The sequence below is a fragment of the Betta splendens genome, chromosome 1 (genome assembly GCF_900634795.4).
Source record: "Betta splendens chromosome 1, fBetSpl5.4, whole genome shotgun sequence".
In the NCBI taxonomy this organism is placed as follows: Eukaryota; Metazoa; Chordata; class Actinopteri; order Anabantiformes; family Osphronemidae; genus Betta; species Betta splendens.
The window spans coordinates 18,370,204-18,391,740 of record NC_040881.3 but is presented as its reverse complement, the minus strand read 5'-3'; the positions used below and the strand labels follow the sequence as shown (position 1 = coordinate 18,391,740).

Genomic DNA, 21,537 nt, shown 5'->3' with positions numbered 1-21,537 from the left:
AGCTTTTGTACCCCAAGGCCTATTTTCTGGCATGGTGAGGGTGGGATTGGGGGGGGGGGGGGGGGGGGAGGGGGGGGGGGGGGGGGGGGGTGTTAGAGCCACCTATGTAAAGTATATCTCTGCAACCATAGGGGCTGTTTGAATACAAAGGGCTATTTGAAAGACTTGTGTCCCCTACATTATGAAATCAGGTATAAAAATTATACAGTGTTTTTTTTTTATAAAAAAATGTTAAATATTAATTTTTGAGTCTAATACCTTATATAGCTCCTGGCTGAAGCTAGAGAGTAGGATTGAGTTGACTTGCCTGGGGCATCTCTCCACAGGAAGGTCCCTTTGATGTCACAGAGGGCTGGTTTGAAACATTAGAGCCTGACCAACCACGCTGTACCAGCCAACCCTAGATTGGCAGCCCTGCTAGCTAATGAGAATGAGCCAAACGCCGACAGACCATAACAGCTAGGAAATTACCGGAGGTCATTTGCAGACAATAACACGCTTTAGACTGGCTCTAAGGAAGGCCATCAATGTTTAGATTGATTAGTTTATGACCCAGGAAGTAGTTTAAATGCAAACTGGAATTCGTTCGCCATTATTTTTAACTTTACAATGTAATGTAAAATATAGAGCGAAAGTGAAACTAAATTTGGTGCGTTCAGATAAGTTCTGACGGTATCTGGCATATATCTTGCTGCCTGTATTGTGTACCATGGCATGTTGCACATTGTTAGATTCGATCTTAGATTTCTTTTGAACCGTAGGTTATTCGTATTACACAAAGTTTTGTAGCGGTAGAGCCAAAAATCCGTCGCCGGTGCGCTAGGGGGCGCGATCGAGTATCGGTATTTTTGTTTATTACTGGGGCTGTGTTTGATGTATGTAAACGCCGTTTACAGAGCATTAAAGGAAAGCTACTGAATAATTTCATGTATGGCATGTCTATTCTCCTTAATATCTAGTGCATTTGGTTATGACGTGAACTCCAACCACAATTGTTTCAACCCCCACTGCCCCCTAATTAGGGGCCAATGAATCAGTGCCATGGCCATTAAAAGAATAAACATTTGCTTATCTTCCTTTTGTTATGTATAAACCATGTTCAGATTGCATTTTCCAGCAAGCAGAATTAATCATCTTACCTGATGAATTCATTTGTGTATAATATTGACAGCTCTCTGTATCAGATGGGTCTCTGGTCAACAGTCATAAAAACAGTAGATAAGATGTGAATGACACATGGCAGTTCATTTCACAAGTTGATATTGATTATTATTGGTGCTGTGTGACTCTGCTTTGCCTTTCAGTGATTATGGATATGAACGGCATGGGGATGGGAACTGCCGACCCGCCTTCTGGTTCAATCCCTCCTCTGTGTCCAGAAGCTGCAGCCATGGTCAAAACTACCTTAACAGTACAGGGTAAATAATTATTAGTTTTTTTCTTTAGAGGCTTTTATAGGAAATGACACTAAATAATGTATTCTTCGTGCTAATGTTGCATAGCATTCAGTGCTGCTTCTAATAAACATTGCAAAATGTCTTAACCTCTGACACAGCTTGGACTGGCACACTTTTATTTTAGGTATTTGTGTCTGTAAATAATAACACCCAATTATTTCATAAACTAAAAAAAAATCGGGTTAAACTACATAGAAAACATCAGCAATGAATGCATTAGAAAAAGACTCTAAACTCCAGTATGTCTTTTTTTCAAAGGTACCGTAAGGTAGTGATGAACAACTGCACTAAAGGAGTTAAAGAAATGTACACAGCCCGAAAGCAGCAATGCCCAAACAGACCTCCTAAGGGACTTCTACTGACTACCAAGGATAGCAAACTCAGTGTCAACATGGGAACCAATGTCACCTTTTTGGTTCACCTGGATGAGGTGAGAACGCAACAAACAGGATAACTTCTGTATTCATAGAAATGTTTTTTATATTATGCATTGATTTTCAAATGAATTTACCTGAAGCGTATAATATCGATCTTGATCCTATATAAGCGGAACCCAAGCCCGTTCCTCAAGGCCCATTGCCCAACCAGTCCAGTGTCTTCCCCTATTTCAATTTCATTTGTAAAGGTAGTGTCTGACCATCAAGCAAACTATTTGAGGAATAAAGTAAGTAGGGCAGAGATAGTTAAAAATCAACTGTTACAGTTGTAGCACTTAAAAGTGTCAGCCTCTACTGTGATTCTTTTCATTCTTGCTGCGTTAACATCTAATTTCAACTGCGTAAGAGTGTGTGCTACACCCATTTGGCCTGTGGAGGGCTCCCACTTTTGGTCCTAAAATTCTGTAGTTAGCTATGTTATATAGACTTTTGAAGGATGTTTGAATATCAAGTCTTGGGTGGTGTAGTGGTTAACACACATGATCTCAAAATATTTTTTCCCAGTTTGGAGGCTCAGTGGGAGCAGTCTGTCAGTTTTAATTATTGGATAAACAGGGTCTCATCATTATCATTTGGCCCACGTGACAATATTACCATATTATTTAGTGCATGAATCGCTAAGACTACAAAATGCTGGTCATCTGTGACAGATGATTATAGTATTTATTATCAGTGGTGGTCCTGGGAAATTTGGCGCCCCAGGCAAGATCATGATTTTGCACCAACCACACCACCCACCCCTCCCCCATCACATTTATGCGCCCCCCGTTCGTGACTATGCACACGCCGCCCAGAACCCTGCTGACAGACACGATGCTGAATGTAGCCATGTGCGCTTACTTTCGACGATCATTTTTGTTGCAATTCATAAAAATGAAACAGATGTTCTGAACAGTTTCTTTGGCTAGACAAAGTGAAAAACATGCGTTTACATATAACATATATACTGTATGTGGTAAATATAGGTTTACATACAACCTTTACCAACCCCCCTTGAATCTATGAACTGCAGTAGTTACTTCATTAATTACAATAATAATTAGTTTCCCCACCTGTATGTAGAAACACTGGGTCAATGAGCCGCCAAGCATATTTGGTGAAATCAAATGTGTATTTTGAGTTCAATACACTAAATACAGTGTTTATTTAACTCAAAATCTTTATTAGTATCAACTTATCTGCTACACTACTTCATTTAAAACTTCACATTACATTCAGAGCAATAATTAACTTATTGATTTAACCAAAAAAACATTTATAATAATTCAATGGTGTCACTTGTTACGTTAAGCTGAGTCAAAGCAACATTTTATCACTAATTGTAAATTTAATTTAATAAACCTGACCACTGAAATTATTAAAAATCAAAAGACACTCAAAACAAATGTATTCTTGTTCTACATTATTTTAAATTCAAAACGAAAAAAAGAATTAACCAGGCTGGTCCAACAGCAGGCAGACCCTCTCTTTTTAATCTTGCCTAACCAAAACTAATAAAGGTTATAAAAGACAGTATAACATCTTTTCTCATGCATCAGTCATTTGAATATAATAAACAGAAGCCCCAATTGTAATGCAACTCCCAACCAGACATGCTGTAACTATGCCATACAATATACTATGTATAGTACCAAACAATGTACAGTGGTAGCAGTGAAAAGTGTCAGCCTCTACTGTGCCTGGCATCCACCTTCAACACGGTATCACCGTGTTTGCACCGTCTAAGAGGGTCTGCTACGGCCTTTTGGCCTGTAGATGGCGGGTAGCTCCCAGCGTTAGTCCTAAACTGCTTTTATATAGGCTCATGTGAATGACTACTGGTTAAGTCCTGGGTAGTGTAGTGGTTAAAGTAAAGGGCTTGGAAACGTGTGTTCTGAGATCAAGTCTCTTTGCAACCAATACTTTAATTTAATTTACCAGAAAAGAACAGTTTGTATTTCATTATTATCATTTTGCCTACGAGAAAATTTAAGGAAATACGGCGACCAGCCAATAGGAGGACAGGGTTGCTGACCAATGACATGACGCAGTCGGACTTTTATTTACATTGTTCTGAATTCAGCCAGGCTGTGAGTTCATCATTCGTATGATAATGTATTCTCACCTTGGCTGAAAGTTCTGTTGAAATAGGCATGTAAACTTTACCTACTTTACTTAAAATTTTACATTCAGTGCAATACTTATCTAATTAATTTAACCAAAAAACATGTTAATTTTAATTTAGCTGGACTGTATGAGTTAATTATCACTGGAACATCTCATCCATAAAACCATTCCCATTAAAGAGTGAAGGACCTTTATTATGTTTGTAAAATAAGCACAGCAGTACTAGCTCAGCCAAGCTAACTACTAGCTAACATGCGGAACTCAACCAGTTACGTATGTATACATATAAATCTTTGTGGTAAATGTCTGCGAACCATCCACATGGCAATCAAAATAACTGTCAACTATCAACAGATCATCCACTCACCGTCATCATGAACGCAGACCCGAAAGATAACGGTCAATCAAAACCATGACAGTACGTCTCTATGGCAACCGTTTTCTGGGACCCCTTTGCGGTCCTGTGAAATGCCTGACTTAAAAACGTAGGATGGCGGGATGACAATAATAATAATAATAACAATACCAATGGGACTTTACAACAAAACATTTATAATAATTCAGTGGCTTCACTTATTATCCTAAGCTAGGTCAAAGCAAAATTGATTATTCTGTTCATATTGTTTGTTGACTGTCTACCTTTAATGAAGCCTGTTTGATCAGAGTGAATTATATATGGAGTGATTTTTTCTAATCTTCTAGCAAGTGCTTTACACACTATTTTTAGATCTACATTTATTAGTGAAATTGGTCTATAACTCGATGGGAGTGTAGGGTCTTTTCTTGGTTTTTGGAGCAGGCTTATGAAGGCAGATTTCATATTTGTGGGTATTGAATGTTGTTGTTTAATTTCAGCTACCATTTTGTAAAAGCTGGGTGCCAGCATGGACCAGAACTCTTTATAAAATTCAGTTGGGAATCCATCTGGTCCTGGAGCTTTTTTATTGGGCATCTCCTGCAGAGCTTCATGTAGTTCTGCCAAAGATAACAATGAGTCTAGAGTTGTGGATTGTTCTTCCTTTAGCTTTGGCAGTTCTAGTTTATTCAGAAACGCCTCTATGGCTGAGGTGGATGGATCTATTTGGGACTTATATAACTCTTGGTAAAAGGTTTTAAAATATCATTTATTTCATTGGGATCACAACAAAAAACAAAATAAAACATGATGAGCGCTTTGCAAAGTGAGTGAGTGAGTGACATTAGAATGACAATAAACATTTACATGAAACATCTGTGAGGGAACGAGTTTGAATACTGGATGTAAAGTTATAACACTTAGTTGCATTGCATCTATTATTTTTTAACAAACCTTTTATATTAAACCATTTTTGTTACATACCACCTGCTAGTACAGTCACGGAGTTGCTTCTCGGTCCCGGTAGAGCTCTCCGTTGACGTACAGTTTGTCGACGCTGATGACAGCCCTGCAGCCTTCTGTCATGAACCTCTTACGGATGGGGAACAGTTGTCGGCGGCGGTCGAGGATCTCCTTGGGGAACTGGTCGTTGACGCTGTAGTCTGTTCCCTTCAGCTGTCTGCCTCTACCTCTTAACCAGTTCCTTCTGCTTAAAGTCATGAAACTTGGCAACGATGGGTCGAGGGCGCTGGCCATCCGGTCGTCTTCCTCCGAGTCTGTGGGAACGGTGAAACGCCATCTTGTTGACAACTTCCACTGGAATCTTCATCTGTTGTTTAAGGAAGTTATTAATGGTAGTTTCCGCGTTTTCCTCCGCCTGTTCTGGAATCCCTGAGAACACCAGGTTGTCCCTCATTCTGCGGGCCTGCAGATCAATGATGCCTCCTTTTATTTTTTTATTTTCGGCCGCTAGCTGAGCCACATCCTCCGTCAGGGACTGCACCGTTCCCTTCAGGGCCTCGTTCTCAGTGGCGAGGGAAACCACCTGCTGCTGGCTAAATTCCAGAGAGTCGCGGCGGGCCATAAACTTTTTGTGGAGGAGTTTCACTAGCGCGAGACGCGCGTTGAAGCTTGTTATTTTTTTCTCTATGGACTCCAGGATGTCCATGATGTTTTTGTCCGCCAAGCTAGCTTCAGGTGACTCAGCTGAGTCAGACGGACGGGATCTCTTGTTTGGAGCCGTGTCCTTTTTCCCCATTACCAGACGCTCAAACCACTCGACGATGTACTTGAAACTTTCTTCGGTGTTATCCAGAATGGTAAAATGGTTGATTATTTTCCGTAGAATGAGGTAGTTATTTATTTATTTAAATTGGCGGATGGTTTGTCGCACGGTTGTTTACTACCGGTGTCGCCCCGCCTTGAATTTCCCGTGCTGTTCTCGCAGAGTCTAACAGCATTGCGCTCCTCACAGCATCGCGCTCCTGTATTCTTGTTCTACCTTATTTAAAATTCAAAATCAGTATTTACCAGACTGTTTCAAAAGCAGAAAGACCCCCTGCCTTTAATCTTGCCTATCCAAAAGTAATAAAGGTTATAAAAGACCATACATCAGTCATTTGAATACAATAAACAGAAGCCCTCAATGTAATGCAACTCTCTATGGTACTATATACTATATGTATATAGTACTGAACAGTGGAACATCACAAACTAAGAACTTAAATATCAGAACTAGCCATTGGTTGCTTTTCAGTATTTGAATTGAACGCTCACTTGTACCCAGCTTGAGCGTCACAGCAGCTGCTGAGCAAAGGTAAAAGTGTTTTTCATGTATTTAGGGTAGTCCAGGTGGAGAGCGTTGACCAGTCTAAAGATGGAAAATCAGATTGGTCAGTTCATCCACCACCACACTCGCCTCCAAGATGACTCCCAGTCTGGCTGGGTTGAGCTGAGGATTTTTTGAATTTCCACTGGCGTTTCATTGTTTGAGTCACTTACATCCTAAAATGGGAAACTGTTAATATAGCAGTATACATTTATTCAACTACTATAATTAGACATGTAGTATACTGGTTAATGTAAACCCAAGAAAAAAAGCTTTTTTTTCATAAAGCAGTGTTTATGAAAAAAAAGCTTTTTTTCTTGGGAAACATACCATTACAAAACTTGCAAGCTCGTAAATATCCCTAATGCTAATTTTAATAAATCTTTATCTACTAGACTTACAGTGTAGGTTGTCAATAATGCAGAATGATCATCCTCCAAGATGAGTAGAAGTTGTTGGGACCTCAAGTCCCCCTGAGTTCTTTAAAAAGAAGAGGCACTCTACTTTGTCAATTAAAATGAATTTATCAAAGACAAAAGACAAAATATGCATGGATAATTCAAATTCAGATATCTGGAGTCATAACCACTTCTCTGTCTCTCCAAGTCATCGATTGCCTAACTCTACACACACACACATCATTATATACTCTATGTCCAGAGAGAGCTGCCAGTCAACATTAGGGAGGGGAAGGAGGCTTCCGGGCGGAAACTGGAACACAGGCTTCCGAACAACAATACCAGGGAAGTGTGGAGGGGCATGAGGACCATCACTGGTTACAAGTCCAGCAGCCAGGTGACTGAGGGGTCTGTGGACAGGGCCAACAAACTTAACAACTTCTTTAACAGATTCCAGGTTGGGCTCCTAAAGCCCCTGCTACTCACGATAGCCCCCCCTTCACATCCCCCACAGGGCTCATTCAGCTCCACCCCCACCTCACACACCATCACAGCAGATCAGGTGAGAAATGAGTTGAACAAGCTTCATCCAACAAAGGCTGCAGGACCTGATGGAATCAATCCAAAGGTGCTGAAAGCCAGGGTGCAGAAAGTCAGTCAGCTATGTGGTGTCCTCCAACACATCTTTAACCTGAGCCTGCAGCTGGAGAGAGTTCCTCTTGAGTGGAAAATGTCATGCATTGTGCAAGTGAATAAGATGCCACGTCCCAGAGTCCTCAATGACTACAGACCTGTGGCTCTGACTTCTCACATCATGAAGGCTTATGAGAGGCTGATCCTGGACTTAAACCCTAGGTCAACCCTTCCAGTTTGCATATCAACCCTATGTAGGAGTGGATGACGCCATCATGCATCTGCTCCATCGCACCAACAACCACCTGCAGCCTGGCGCCTTAGTGAGGATCATGGGCTTTGATTTCTCCAGTGCATTTAACACCATCCAGCCTGCGCTGCTGGGAGAGAAACTGAAGGACATGCAGGTGGAGCCGCCCTGATCTCATAGATCATGGACTACCTCACCAACCGGCCCCAGTACGTCCACCTGCAGAACTGTATGTCTGACGTTGTGGTCTGCAGCACAGGAGCTCCACAGGGGACAGTCCTGTCTCTCTTCCTCTTCATCCTGTTCACCTCAGACTTCAGGTACAACTCAGAGTACTGTCATATCCAGACATTCTCTGATGACTCTGCTATTGTAGGATTTATCCACGGTGGTGACGTCACAGAGTATCAGGGAGTGGTGGACAGGTTTGTGGACTGGTGTGGACAGAACCACATTCAACTGAGCATCAGTAAAACTAAGGAGCTGGTGATTGACTTTATTAGGTCTGGGAGTCCTGTCACCCCTCCACTATTCAAAAGTAAGAGGGGGAGGTGGTGACCGAGTAATAATACCTGGCAGTGTACTTGGACAATAAACTGGACTGAAAAAGAACTCCTCAGCTGTGTACAAGAAGGCTCAGAGCAGAATGTACTTCCTGAGGAGTCTCAGGTCCTTTAACGTCTGCAGCTTCATGCTGAGGATGTTTTATAAGTCTGTGGTGGCCACTGTTGTGTTTTACGCTGTGGTCTGAGGGGCAGCAGCATGAATGGAGCAGACAGTAACAGACTGGACAAACTGATCAGGAGGGCTGGTTCTGTTCTGGGGGTGGAGCTGGACCCCCTACATTTTTAGTTTGTACAACTGATCCTCTCCCTGTAAGGGTTGATCTTCATCCGTGCAATAACATGTATAATAAAACTTTAGCTAGTAATTAGATGTGAGTGTATGTAGATCTATTAGCGTTCTTATTATCTTGTTCGGATCTCTAACTGTGACAGCCCTCAAAGTGTGCTAAATAATTTCCCTCCAACATGCACTAAAACTGGTGACTTAACAAATAATTCCACTTACAGGACAACAGCCTCTCAATGTTACATTGTGCTTCAGAGGCTATGTCACTCACATGGCTTCTCATAAAACACGCACGCACGCACGTACAAACACACACACACACACACACACACATCCTGCCTTCTCTAATACAAAAGCAAGCTTCTATCTCTTCTCTAATGCTGAACAATAACACATGATAAAATACACTAATAAATGTGTCACAATCTCAGGTCAGGCGGACCCACATGCACAGCTCAGAGACAGACAGATGCAGGAAGGTTTTAATGCTGAATGCTGAAATTCGGTGATCAAACAGGCGGAGGTTGGTACACAGGAAAATAGCCAGCAGAGGCACAGGTCAGTGACAGGCAAAATCTTACAGGTACAGGTTGGCAACAGAACAATCCAGATCAGCTTCGATACAGGCAGGGAGATTCCACATAGACACAACAACTTACGGACAATCAGGTTCCTGGGATGACAGGAAGGCAGTGAAAACACGTGACGATCTGGCGGGGAACTAAGGTGAGTATTGGTGACTATATACACAGGTTGATTAAAGATACAAAACAGGTGGTGGAACACATGATGGACAAAAGCCGGAAGTGGTTACAAAATAAAACCGGAAGCTGGCTGACAGACTCAGACTATGACTAAATGAAATAGACCCCACGAAGTTCATTCAAAAGGCATTTACTGTCTGTTGCTTCAGTGGCCTCCACACACCACACATTTTATGGAAACAAATGCACAGATGACACAAAGGGAATAACAGAAAAAGGCAACGAACATGCAGACAAAGCATATGAAAATAAAAATGTTTTTTTGTTCTTACTGACAATAAACCTCAGAAAGCTACTGTTGATATTGTTGGTAAATTAGCTTACATGGATACACGTAGTTGGCTTGGTGGCTTAGTTAGTAGAGCGTTGGCCTGGGGAACGGAAGGTCCCAGGTTTGTTTGTTGTTTTGCCAAACATTTAGTACTTGTAGTGTTTATTAGATGATTGAATCCAAAACAATGTTTTCTGCTGTAAAGGCATCTGTAAATCTCTGTCACTCACTTTGCTTGCTGCAGCCTAGGTGAGCAGTGGAGCATTTACATATGAATACGTAACCAATGTGAAAGGCTCCCCCATTCATTTAAAACAATGCAGAGTTGATAGAGGTGCTGTAAGTAAACCGCTTTTTTCAGGCGAAACCGTAAGCGTAATCACCAAAAAAACCACACGTTGGCTACTGGTGTGAAATCTGTTTGAGGACATAAAGCTATATCCAGCAAGTTCTTCTGTAAGTGGTAGCATAAGCTTACTTACTCCTTAAGCCTGCAATATCAAGCAGACACAGGTCTCAAGGTGTCATTCAACAGTTACGATCAACGATTGCTGTAAAACAAATTCCTATAATTATTACAGTTACAGTAAAATCAACCACTGGAAAATGTTTATTAACAAGTTATGGCAGTTTAAAACCTAAATAAGCAGCTGTAGTCGCAGATGGATTGCTCTCTATTTCTTTACTTTTAATTAAACAGCGACCCATAACTACGGAATTATATGAAGCCAATATATTGTATCCGATGTTAGAGCGGTGGCTGTGTACATATTCTTAAGACATGCCTGCTATTTAAATACACGAAAAAGCTGAGGAGAATCAATTGCTGTGGCGCAAGTCTATCTTAAACTAGACAGAACGATTTTCACTTTGCAGTGAACAGAAAAAGACATCAGCTATGTTTTTCAGGAAAAAAGATAAAGTGGTAAAGTGGATAACACCAGAGAAGACAAGGGATCGAACTCAAACACCCAAATAACAATAACTCAAAGTAACTACTGGGCTATCAGAGGACATAGGAGTGTAGCTGTTGAAAGTGTGGTTATGGATAATGTGTCAATTCCAATGAGACAATACTAATAATGGGAATAATTAATAGGAATTTGTTGCGCTTATAACTCACCACAGTTGACCGCACAACAGAAACTTCATAGAAAAAGAGGTTTTGTGTAATATATGTATGTTACAGGTGTAAATGAACAGTCAGAGCTCAGTTACGTTCTAGTGCATTGGAGGCTTGGAACTACTTTGCACCACCTGGTGGTTAAAATGAGACTAACATCCTGATTTTTTTCAGCCTGCTGCAGGATTAAAAGTTCTTAGTTTGTTGTGTCTTTAAGCACTAGAGCACATAATTTGTCATCTACTGAAACACGAGTGGTGAATTTAGTGGTGAAGTACTGTGTGTAATTCCATCTCAACTTAAAAGAGTCAAATTGCTTAAAATTACTTTAATAACTGTGAGCCAGAGAAGAAGCTCAGCATTGACCTGTTGAAGTAAAATATGACCCATTATTAACAGAATGCTTTGGGGTTGCAGCCTTTTCATGCTCTGATGCTGGGCCAAGGTACTGTTCCAGTGGGATCTTGTTGAGGCCCATGAGGTCATATTATTGTGTTGAGGAACTAATGCTCATTTCTTTTATTAAGGGAAGGATGGACTCATGAGGGAGTGAAAAGTGTGAAGGTTGGAAGCAAAAAATACCTGTCGCATCAGCCCTATTTAACTATCTGAGTAACCTCTCAAGATGAATTCAGGGTTTAATTTATATTCATGAAGGCTGCGGAGGGTGTATTTCATGGGGACAGCAAAATGGCCTTAAATATTTAATGGGTGGATGAGTCTGTGTCACATACTTAAGGCAGAGGTCCTTGTAATTATGTCAAAATAATTGACATGCTTTGGGATAAAGTAATGTATACTTTATAATGTGTATATACAGGATGCATTTAGTGGTTTTTGTTTGTTGGAAAATTGATCACAACTACAGTTGGGCTTTGTAAATGTGAATCACTCTTTAGTGAGTGAATTTCTGTACTGTATCTAAATGACACCCACCAAATCCTTAACAATTCCAAACAAATAAAGAATTTATTGCTCGAGATTGGTCTTGAAAGAAAATGCACAGTGGGAATTGAGATACTTATTAGATAGATACATATTTCTACCTTTTTCCAACCACTTTTAATGACTTGTAGCATAGAGTGTATGATCTCTGGGAGGTGGGAGGGGTTCTCCATTATGGATGTTAGTTTAGCTAACCTCCTGAAGTCAAGCACTATCTCCTTTGTTTTCCCCGTGTTAAGGATCAGTTGATTATTCTCACAGCAGACCATAACTTCTGTAGATCACGGTGGTGGTAGTTGTTTTTAAACTAAAGTTGTGTACAGTGTGAACAGAAAAGGAGAGAGCACCATCCTCTGAGGTGCCCCCTCAGACACTCAGCCCCACATACTGTGGCCTGTCTGTGAGGTAGTTGATGGTCCAAGCAGCCAGATGTTGGTCAATTGACCATGAAATGATGAAGTAATCACAAACAATTTTCAAAGTATTTTACAGCAGAATTCCTTTGTTTGTCAATCAAGTTATACATGCTGGAGGCAGTTGTGCGATTGGCTACTCCTTAACTCAGATAAATAAATACACTGCAGGTCTTCTTTAATGTTCCCCCATTAAACATAACACGCGATGTGGTTTTAATTGAATGTATTTGGCCAATGAAACAATGTCAGCCAGTATATTGTCCAGTCAAGAAAATCACAGCTTTACTGATGGTCTGATGTTTCTTTATTCCTTCATTGTCCTCAAACCAACGTTAGAGCTACCTAATAAAAAAACATTGGACCATATATGCATTGTATCTAGTTAGCATAATCGATTAACACAGTTTCTGTAATTAAGCACAAAATACTGTAACTCTACGATGTCCATAACCTACATAAAAACTGACTTTGTTACCGCATTCAACTGGAGCTTTTACCAAAACAGTGTCACTAGATTCCTTATTACTTACTCTTCCTGTATACTGCTTTCACTGATCAACCACTTGCTTAGGTGCGTACCTTTTGCCGTGGTGCCTTCGTGGATCCTCCAAATAACACCACTGCTTTTTCACTTTCTTTACCGTCACTTTCTACAAGCTCATTAATGGGTGTTTGACATAATTACTTTCCTTTACTCACAAAAACGGGCAAATAAAAATGGAAATGAGGCAAAACAGGAAATAGCCTCTACGGAAGCAGACAGGTGTTTGGCTGCTACTGTCAGGCGATTCTGTTTTTATTTCTTTTTGTCAGGCACCTCTTCGCGTTAGTGACGTTGGCGGACTGGTGCACCGAAAAGACTGGCTGTGCTGCTACAAACTGACTGTTTTCCCTACTTACTGTTTTTAACCTGTGATAATGTCTGGACTAACATGGGATATTGTGACATGAAAAACATTAGCGTCCACAATGAAAACTCATTGTAAAGGAAAACAACAGAGTTACAGAGCTTTTTGTGGAGAAGGACATGTGCATGGACTTAATTTACAAATAAAACTAAGACCACAAATGGTTTTCAGTTTTCTAAAAAATAACTGATGACACCAACTTAGATTTTTAAGTCAAGTAAAGTCAAAGTCTTGTGTTGATTTGCAGTCCTGTGCTGTGTTGTGTTAACTAAATAAGGCAGAAGTCCTGTGATAACCGAAAGCAAAGATTCAGAACACCACCAGCCGAGGGAGGACTGGTGGAGGGCAAAAACAAAACCCGAACCCGCACAGAACACCAGCAGGGCGGGCGGAGGGAGGACTGGAGGAGGGCACAACAAGAACCCCCCTTAAAACAAAACTCACGCCCAAACACGACAGATAAGGGAGCCCCACCAGACAACAAAAAACAAAATGACCACAAGTCCAATAAACAAGGAAAACCAATACGAATGTCCACAAGGTAGGTCCAGGGTACGCGGGCAACACAAAGTTCCAATGTTCCTCATGGAGGGTGGAGACGAGGCGAGATCCTGCTCAGCCGTTGCTGAGACAGGACGGCACACTCAGTGCCCATCAGCTGGGCCAGCGTCCACGAGAACCACCCCGAACAGCGATCTCAGGCAGGCAATGATCCTGGAGGCTGAGTGGTCGAGGCGGACGACGGCAGCAGAGACCACGCCATCGCCGCGGCAGGAGGGGATGTTCCCCGGGCGAGCGGCCGTGACGACGGCGGAGCCGAGTCGGACGGCGCCGAAGGAGGCAGCACCACGCAAACGGCAGGAGGTGCCGAGGGTGAGGCCACCAGACTGGACGTCGAGCCTGGGATGGACGTGACGCTGGAGCCAAAACCGGAGACGAGGGCCGGCGTGGAGCGGGACCAGACGAGGGACGGGGTGGACACAGCTGACGGGTGCCGAGCCACCAGAAACCAATGCAGGCGTGGCCGGTGCCGGGCTGCCAGCAACTAATGCAGGTGTGATCGACGTCGGACCACTCGGAGCGGCACCTGTGTACAAAGAACCAAGAAAGGTGGTCTCTGCAGGGCCAGCTGGCAGGGCTGCTTGCGGCCTCCTCTCTGGAGCCTGAGCAGAACACGACTGGACCGGAACCTGAGCGGGACACGACTGGACTGGAACCTGAGTGGGACACGACTGGACTGGAACCTGAGCGGAACACGACTGGACTGGAACCTGGGCCGGGACTGCTGCTGTCTGTGATTCTGTGGCAAAAGACGAGGAACCGCATGAGTGCAGGAATTCCTCCCAGAGTAAAACTGGAGCTGGTCAGGCTGGTGCAGCAGCGACGGTCAGACGGGGCTGGGAAAAGGAAACTGAAACCGGGACCGCGGGCTGATCTGGTGTGGACGGAGGAACATCGGTGGTGCGACCGGGGCTGGCGTAATCCGAGAGGACGGCGTGGGGGCAGGTGTGGCGCGGAGCGCGCGCTCTAACTCCCCGAGTCGTGCACACATCCGCTCATAGAGGCGGTGGACACCGGGGCGTTCTAGCAGGCAGTCCTCGTCCTCCAACGTGTACACCACCACATCTACGGCGCATCGCTGGGCTTCCGGGTTGGGCGCCCTTTGGTAATCCTCCGCAGGAATCTCAAGATAATTGCAGAGATCGCTGGGTAAGTCGGCGCACGTAAAATTCATGGCTCACGGCAGAAATCCACCTCCAAGTGCAAAAAGCAAAAGAAAAACCCGAATTGGAAATCTACCTTGAAGCCGGCTGGGTCCTATTCTGGCCAGATTGTTCTGTCAGAACATCATAGGTGATGGACTCAAATGCACGGCACAAACAAGCTTGGATGTTGAAAAAAGGGATTTATTCTAGAAAGGCAGGGTCAGAGTCAGGCAGGGTTATTCACGGGTAAGCAGTAAAGACAGGGTTCGTTAACATGCTGGCAAAGATAACAGTACCGTTCAGGAAGAGGCAGAATCGTGGTCAGAAAAACCACAAAGTCTCATGTTTTTATTATTGTCCATTGTACAGTAAGTGTGTTAGGTCCAGTGGTAAATCCTGTGGTATTTTTTAAAGTCAAAGTTCTGTTTTAAGTGAGAAAAGCGAGTTAAAGCCAGTATCACTTTTTGGTCCTCTCCGTTCCTCTGTTTTAATTAAACTAATTGTGTTTGCCCATAGTGAACATAAAGATACTCATTCAAGTTCTTTTATTGTACGTTTGACTCTGGAGAAGTCAGTGCCTCACCAGCAATGAACCTCACCGCACACCACTGTTCGCTACACCCCATTCTCCTCTGAACCATACTGGGTGACGCAGCAAACATGGTGGCAATGTTCCTGATATGTTAGTCCGCAAAAAAAGTCCTTACTGCTGCATTTGGAGTTTTAAGACGTGGACGGCCAACAGAATGGTTCCTCTTATGGACACAAATGGTTGAAAATGGCGTCCTCATTGTGAACACATTACAGAGAAAAAACATACCGAGCAGTTCAAAATATTACCTAAACAACTCAAAAAAATATCTGCTGGTAAATGATATCTCTACTTAATCATGTCCGCCATCTCTAACCACACAACCCCTCAAAGGTGTCTACAACAAAAACATTGCACATTATTCCTTGGATCTAAATCACAGAGAGTGAGCTGTCACATGTCACTGTCTTTGGTTTATTGGGTTATTTAGAAGCAATAATTATCAAATGTATACAATAGTTTTGGGGCCTATACAATACCTTAAAGATACTTAATATATAGTTTTCACATTTCTGTTTGGTTTGATGTCGTTTTGATTTACTCACATCACCAGAAACCGTCTACATTCACGCCTGGCTGGCTTCTTCTCTGCCAAACACATCAGCACCCAGTGCTTCTCCTTCACTCATAATCTTTTGACATTGTTTATACTATATCTCAAAGTATACTGCAAATGCGTTCGGGAAAATACTGCTGACTCAGGCAATCTCAGGTAATCATCTACTGTACTTGTGTTTTGACCTCTCTGGTACCAACAATAACAACCATCCTCTCTGTAGCCTCTTTGGGCCACTACTTTCCTGTCTATGCCTTCACTTCTCTGGGTTGTTAGCACGAAGAAGTCCTCTACAGTCCTCGCTTTCCAACCAACTTCAGTTACAAGTGCCTTTACCTGTAGCTACTAGTGATGTGTCACGAGCAAAAGAATCGGCTAAGAGAGCCAATGCTTTGTAGTGGATCAGAAGAGCCAGCTCACATCGAGTTCAATTCAATTCAATTTAATTCAATTTCACTTATTTATATAGCGCCAAATCACAACAAAGTTATTTCAAGGCACTTTACAAAGTAAGGTTTAAGACCTTATACAACTAAACCCAACAGATCCCACATACAGCAAGCCTTTAATTTGACAGTAACAGTGAAGAGGAAAAACTCCCTCTTTAACAAGGAAGATACCTTCAGCAGAACCATGCTGGATGTGGGCGGTCATCTGCCTTGTTGGGGTAAGGGGATAGAGAGAGAGAAAAGCACAGCAACGAGTGAGAGCCGGCTCCCAACTCCAAGAGTTGTTACAGTACAGTGCAATCTGGCCAACATGGACCTTGCCAAACCCACTAAAACCTTCCATTGGCAAAAAGTAATACATACAAATACACTATTTTTATACTTTACTTTCTATACTTTGAACTAAAAAGCAAAAAAGTATGCTTTAAGTTCACTTTTACAGTATGCACATACTGTACTAGGATATACTGAAGCATATTTAAGTGATCAAGTATACTTGGTTTCGTCTTACAAGAATAAAAAGAGGTTAAGTGTTTTTCATCTAGATTTGTAATTATACTTAGTCTGTAGATTTTAGCCATCAGACCTTACCCCTGCCCTGTTTCTGAAGATGAACTATTCATCTCACCATCAAGAAGCGTACTGTAAGACAAAAGTCCTGTATACCCTGTATGTGTAAAGCCTGAAAGTGCATTTTGTGCTTGCATCTTTTTAGTTTGCTGTGGCTGATGAATTTTTAGATCAACAAGTACAGCAGATCAGATAGTGAATCACACGGTAAACTGAGTTCCTGTGTGCAGATAAACTGGCTTCCCTCTTGGTTTAGTGTTGCACGAATCAGATTTGGCCTCGCTTTTGCTGGCAGAGCCCAAGTAAAAATTTTGCCAGCTCTGTGCTTAAGTTGGAGTAGTGGGGCCTGATGACTACATGCTTCATTTTTTTTAACTTGGGGATCACATTTGTTTTCCACAGAAAGATATTTCAGAGGTTATTTTAAGATTTATTGCAGCAGTCATATTAAGGTATAAACTCACTATTATTGACAACATCTTATTTTAGGATTTTCAGACTTGGACCACATTTAATTTGTGATCCATCCTGATGTATGCAAACTGTAAGATTATCTTCTCAATGCATTAAGACAAGGCTCCGAGGATCTGCATCATCTCTGTGTTTAATACTGTACAAGCTTGTTGTCATCTCCTGAAATGTTTTGTCAGTTTTGTTTTTTATCAGCCACATTCCTGTTACTCTAGAGAAGAATGTTCTATAGTTATCCTTACTGATACTATTTTTGGTACTTTCCGTCCCAGTTAAAATCCTTAGTGGAATCTCCTGCTGGTGAACATTGTGATCAAACATGACAGGCACAACTACTGAGGACTCCCAGCTGAAATATTAAAAGCAATGCTGACTTAAGGTATACTGTTACATAGATAGATTTACTATTAACAAAAGTATTGTTAATCAAAGAATTACAGTTATTTCACTGTTTGGCATTAGACAATGAACTGACCTTTTGTGTGGCTCATACAGATGGAGCGGTTCGTTTTCGCTGATTTCAGTCGACTGTCAGTCACCTTTCTGACGCTGATCACACACTTATCACACCCTCATTAGCCGACTGTCAGCAGCCCCCCTCCTTGGTCTGTCTGGGGAAGGTGTTAAAAATGTTAATGAGGCAACCCACATTTTAGCACCAAAGACGCAATTCCAGGGTAAAACCAAAAGATGGAGCTTTAGTATCTGACCTGTAGAGTTAGGGTCAAACAGCAAGTATAGGCACAGTTCTGAGAACAGGACATAGATCTGATAATGTCAGTTCTACACTGTTTGCTAGGGCAGACAGACAAACAGACAGACAGACAATAGTCTGTCTAAACAGTCAACTAAAAAGTTGAGAAAACTTGAAAAGTTGACTTCATTTCAGAATTGAATGTTGTACTAATTTTTTTTTAATCATAGATAAGCATTGGCAGCTCACGCTGCCACAGCTGCCAAACTACCTTCTGGAGGTTTATCAGTTACTGGCTGTATTAGGTTGAGTTGGACTTCACAAAAGTACCTAATGAAATTATTAAATTCTCATTCTATATATTATTCTTATTCACTTGAATGTAGTGTGTGTCAGTCTGCCTGCTTCAGGAGTTGTTTTAAATTAAAAAAAAGGAAAATTTCAATGTTCTAATCAAGCTTAGATGAACATAACAATAGAGAGCCTTTTCAGACAGAACGACCATCCACAGCACCAGTTAGACTGGTTTCACACCACCCCCTTCTCCCCAAAGCACCAGAGTCCTGCAGTGCTGTTACCTGATATAACCAGATACATTTGTGAACTACTTCATCCATCCATCACTTATAAGAGCCTAGTGGTTAAAGCACACAACTTCTCACCCACAGTTTTTAAATAAACTGTTTTTGTTAGTTGGTGGTTTAAAATAAGAAACTTTTATATCCTAAAGCCATAGACTTAACACTTTCTTTTTAACAAGTTTTATTTACAGATTTGATAAACGTCCAGTTCATTTGACCATTTTCTAAACCAAGTTGTCTGAAAGTTGGGTCACTACATTCTTTTAGAGCAGAAATGTTTCTCAAGGAGCTTCTACATTATATGTCCTTCATGGGGGACATGGTCTTCACACCTTCTCACAGTCCTTTGTTCAACTGATGAGCCAGTTCTTTACAGGTGAAGCGAAGTGAAGCCTATTGTAAATAGAGGATAGTGCCTAACTTTACTCAGACTGAAGGTTCCTGCACTTTTGGTAATGTTTCTGCTTTAAGAAAAGTCTGTAAGTTAACTTGAAAATTATTGAGCAGTCACAATCAGCCGATTGCGGTGACATTTGGCAGTAAAAGGTGACTGAAATGACACAGAACTGAAAGAATATCAGCTGGCATAACTCATAACACATATGTATGCAGATCTTTGTATTTTGTGTCACTTGAATTTGTGTGGTAACCAAAAGACACCAGAGGCAAGTTTACACCAGGAGTCTCTAGCTGGGAGCTTCTGTGCCTTAACCACTAGGCTGTTGGTCCTCTGAGGGAGACCTACTGTATGGACAGTAACTAAATTCCTTCATACAGCATTATGTTAACAGAGCCTTGATTTGAGTGGAACCTTTAAAGTTATGGATCCATGAAGAATTTTCTTTTTAAGCAGTTTACAAATATATTTGGTTTTTATGGCTCAGGTGAAGTTGTGTGGAAGTTGAGTCACGTCAACTCTTTCAGTCTGGTGTCCGTCTTGGGGGAGGGTTCATCACACCTACTCACTTTTATGTCTTTTGTTTACGTAACAAGCCAGGTCTTTGCAAGTGTGAAGTGAAGCCAAACTGGAGGATAATATGGAACTTCCCTCAGACTGAGGAAGTTTTTGGTCTTTGTCAGTTGTCAAAAAATGCCAGTAAATTTAGAGCTAAACATTAAATACAGTAATACATACAATACAGTATAATTAAAACAAATAAAATATCCATGTGGATGTTAACTGAATGTTTGACAAAAGGTGACTGCTGCTTGACTACTGGTGTAGGGGGGCTTGGTGGAATGGTACCTAAGTCATGCAAATGTCATGACAAGATCAGTGTGAAATTCTCCAGCAACGAGGCAACGAAAATTTGCCGCTCCATGTGTACGTACGTATTGGCAAAGAATTCCTGCACCACCACAGGGACTAATTTGGTCATTACAGTTTAATCATACTATTACTGTAATGATTTACAGTAATTTGTAATATTACTGTAAATCATTACAGTTATTACCAGCGATTGCACCCTGACAAGGTGGGAAACAATTTGGGAATGTAAATGTGTGTGTGTGTGTGTGTGTGTGTGTGTGTGTGTGTGTGTGTGTGTGTGTGTGTGTGTGTGTGTGTGTGTGAGTGTGAGTGTGTTTGAGAGAGAGAGAGTTGCATGTTGTGTTGGGGAGACCACTGTCTGCTCGTGTGTGAGATTGGACATCATCCTTGTGGCTGCCTCCCTTGATGGCTTTCTGACTGTGTGCGTGCATGTTTATTTGGGGTACTTACTGGGTTAGCTAGCTTCACCAGGTGCGGGTCGGCAGTAAGATCGATCCTTCATGTTGTGTCTGTGTTGCACTGATTGCTGTGTTTGGCTCGTTATCTGTAAGGTCTGCTTCTCCAGCGGCCTGCGTGAGCACAGCTGCGCTTGGGTTCCCCTTTGTGATCCCCACAACACCGTGCATAAAGAAAGTCCACATTCATGCCCCTCACTGTTTATGAGCCTTCAGCTTCTCAATGCTGTTGGACACTTTAATACACTTGTATTGGAGAGCGGCGCAGAAAGAGCACAAGGGTGGCTAAAGAGGAGAAAGAGTGTGGCGCTCTTCCCGATTTTTTTTTTCGGTCCACACAGAACCGTAGCTGAGCCACATCTGTGACGTGGTGAACGAATGCTCCATTAGAATCCTAGGAACGGATCAGGAATAAATTTGAACGCTTGCTGCTTGCTACAGAGCCTGGCTGTCACGTGACAAAAGAATTAATCCTTGAGAAATAACGCTCAGTTGAGTCAGTTCTGAACGAATCATTTCTGTTTCTGGTCCTGCTGACTGAGCTTCAGCAACTGCTGCCATGTGGCGAGAGAACATACTGCATTGAACTGAACAAATCGTTCACTGAGAGGACTTGTTTTTCCTGAGTCATATAAAGATTAGTTCATATTGAACGAATCATTCACGAACGACACATCACTAGTGGCTCTGTGGTACTGTTCCGGTGGTGTTGTTTGCGGAATTTTGTGCTTGGATGCAAACCTGTTTCTTAAATCATGTATTTCCCTCATCAGTGCCCCATGGTTGCTTTTGTGTGTCTACTGGGAATACCTATCTGGTGCTATCCTTTTTTGTGTGGCTGGCAGTGCCTGGGAGGGTTCGACCCACTCCTGGGCCTTCCTCTGGTTTCGGGCGGGATTCTCGTATGCACGAAACTGCTGTGAAATAAAATCGATCTCTGCTTACTGGC

At 42.0% G+C, this 21,537-nt stretch overlaps 1 protein-coding gene across 2 annotated transcripts in view; it reads left to right on the top strand.

Moving 5' to 3' along the window:
* The window catches only part of sorcs3a (sortilin related VPS10 domain containing receptor 3a), a 227,147-nt gene that overhangs the window by 159,168 nt on the left and 46,442 nt on the right, over positions 1-21,537 (top strand). For both annotated transcript variants that reach the window (XM_055507845.1, XM_029163616.3), the window contains 2 exons: positions 1,305-1,418; positions 1,716-1,887. In XM_055507845.1, the coding sequence (XP_055363820.1) occupies positions 1,305-1,418; positions 1,716-1,887 (286 nt within the window). The remainder of the gene's footprint in view (positions 1-1,304; positions 1,419-1,715; positions 1,888-21,537) is intronic.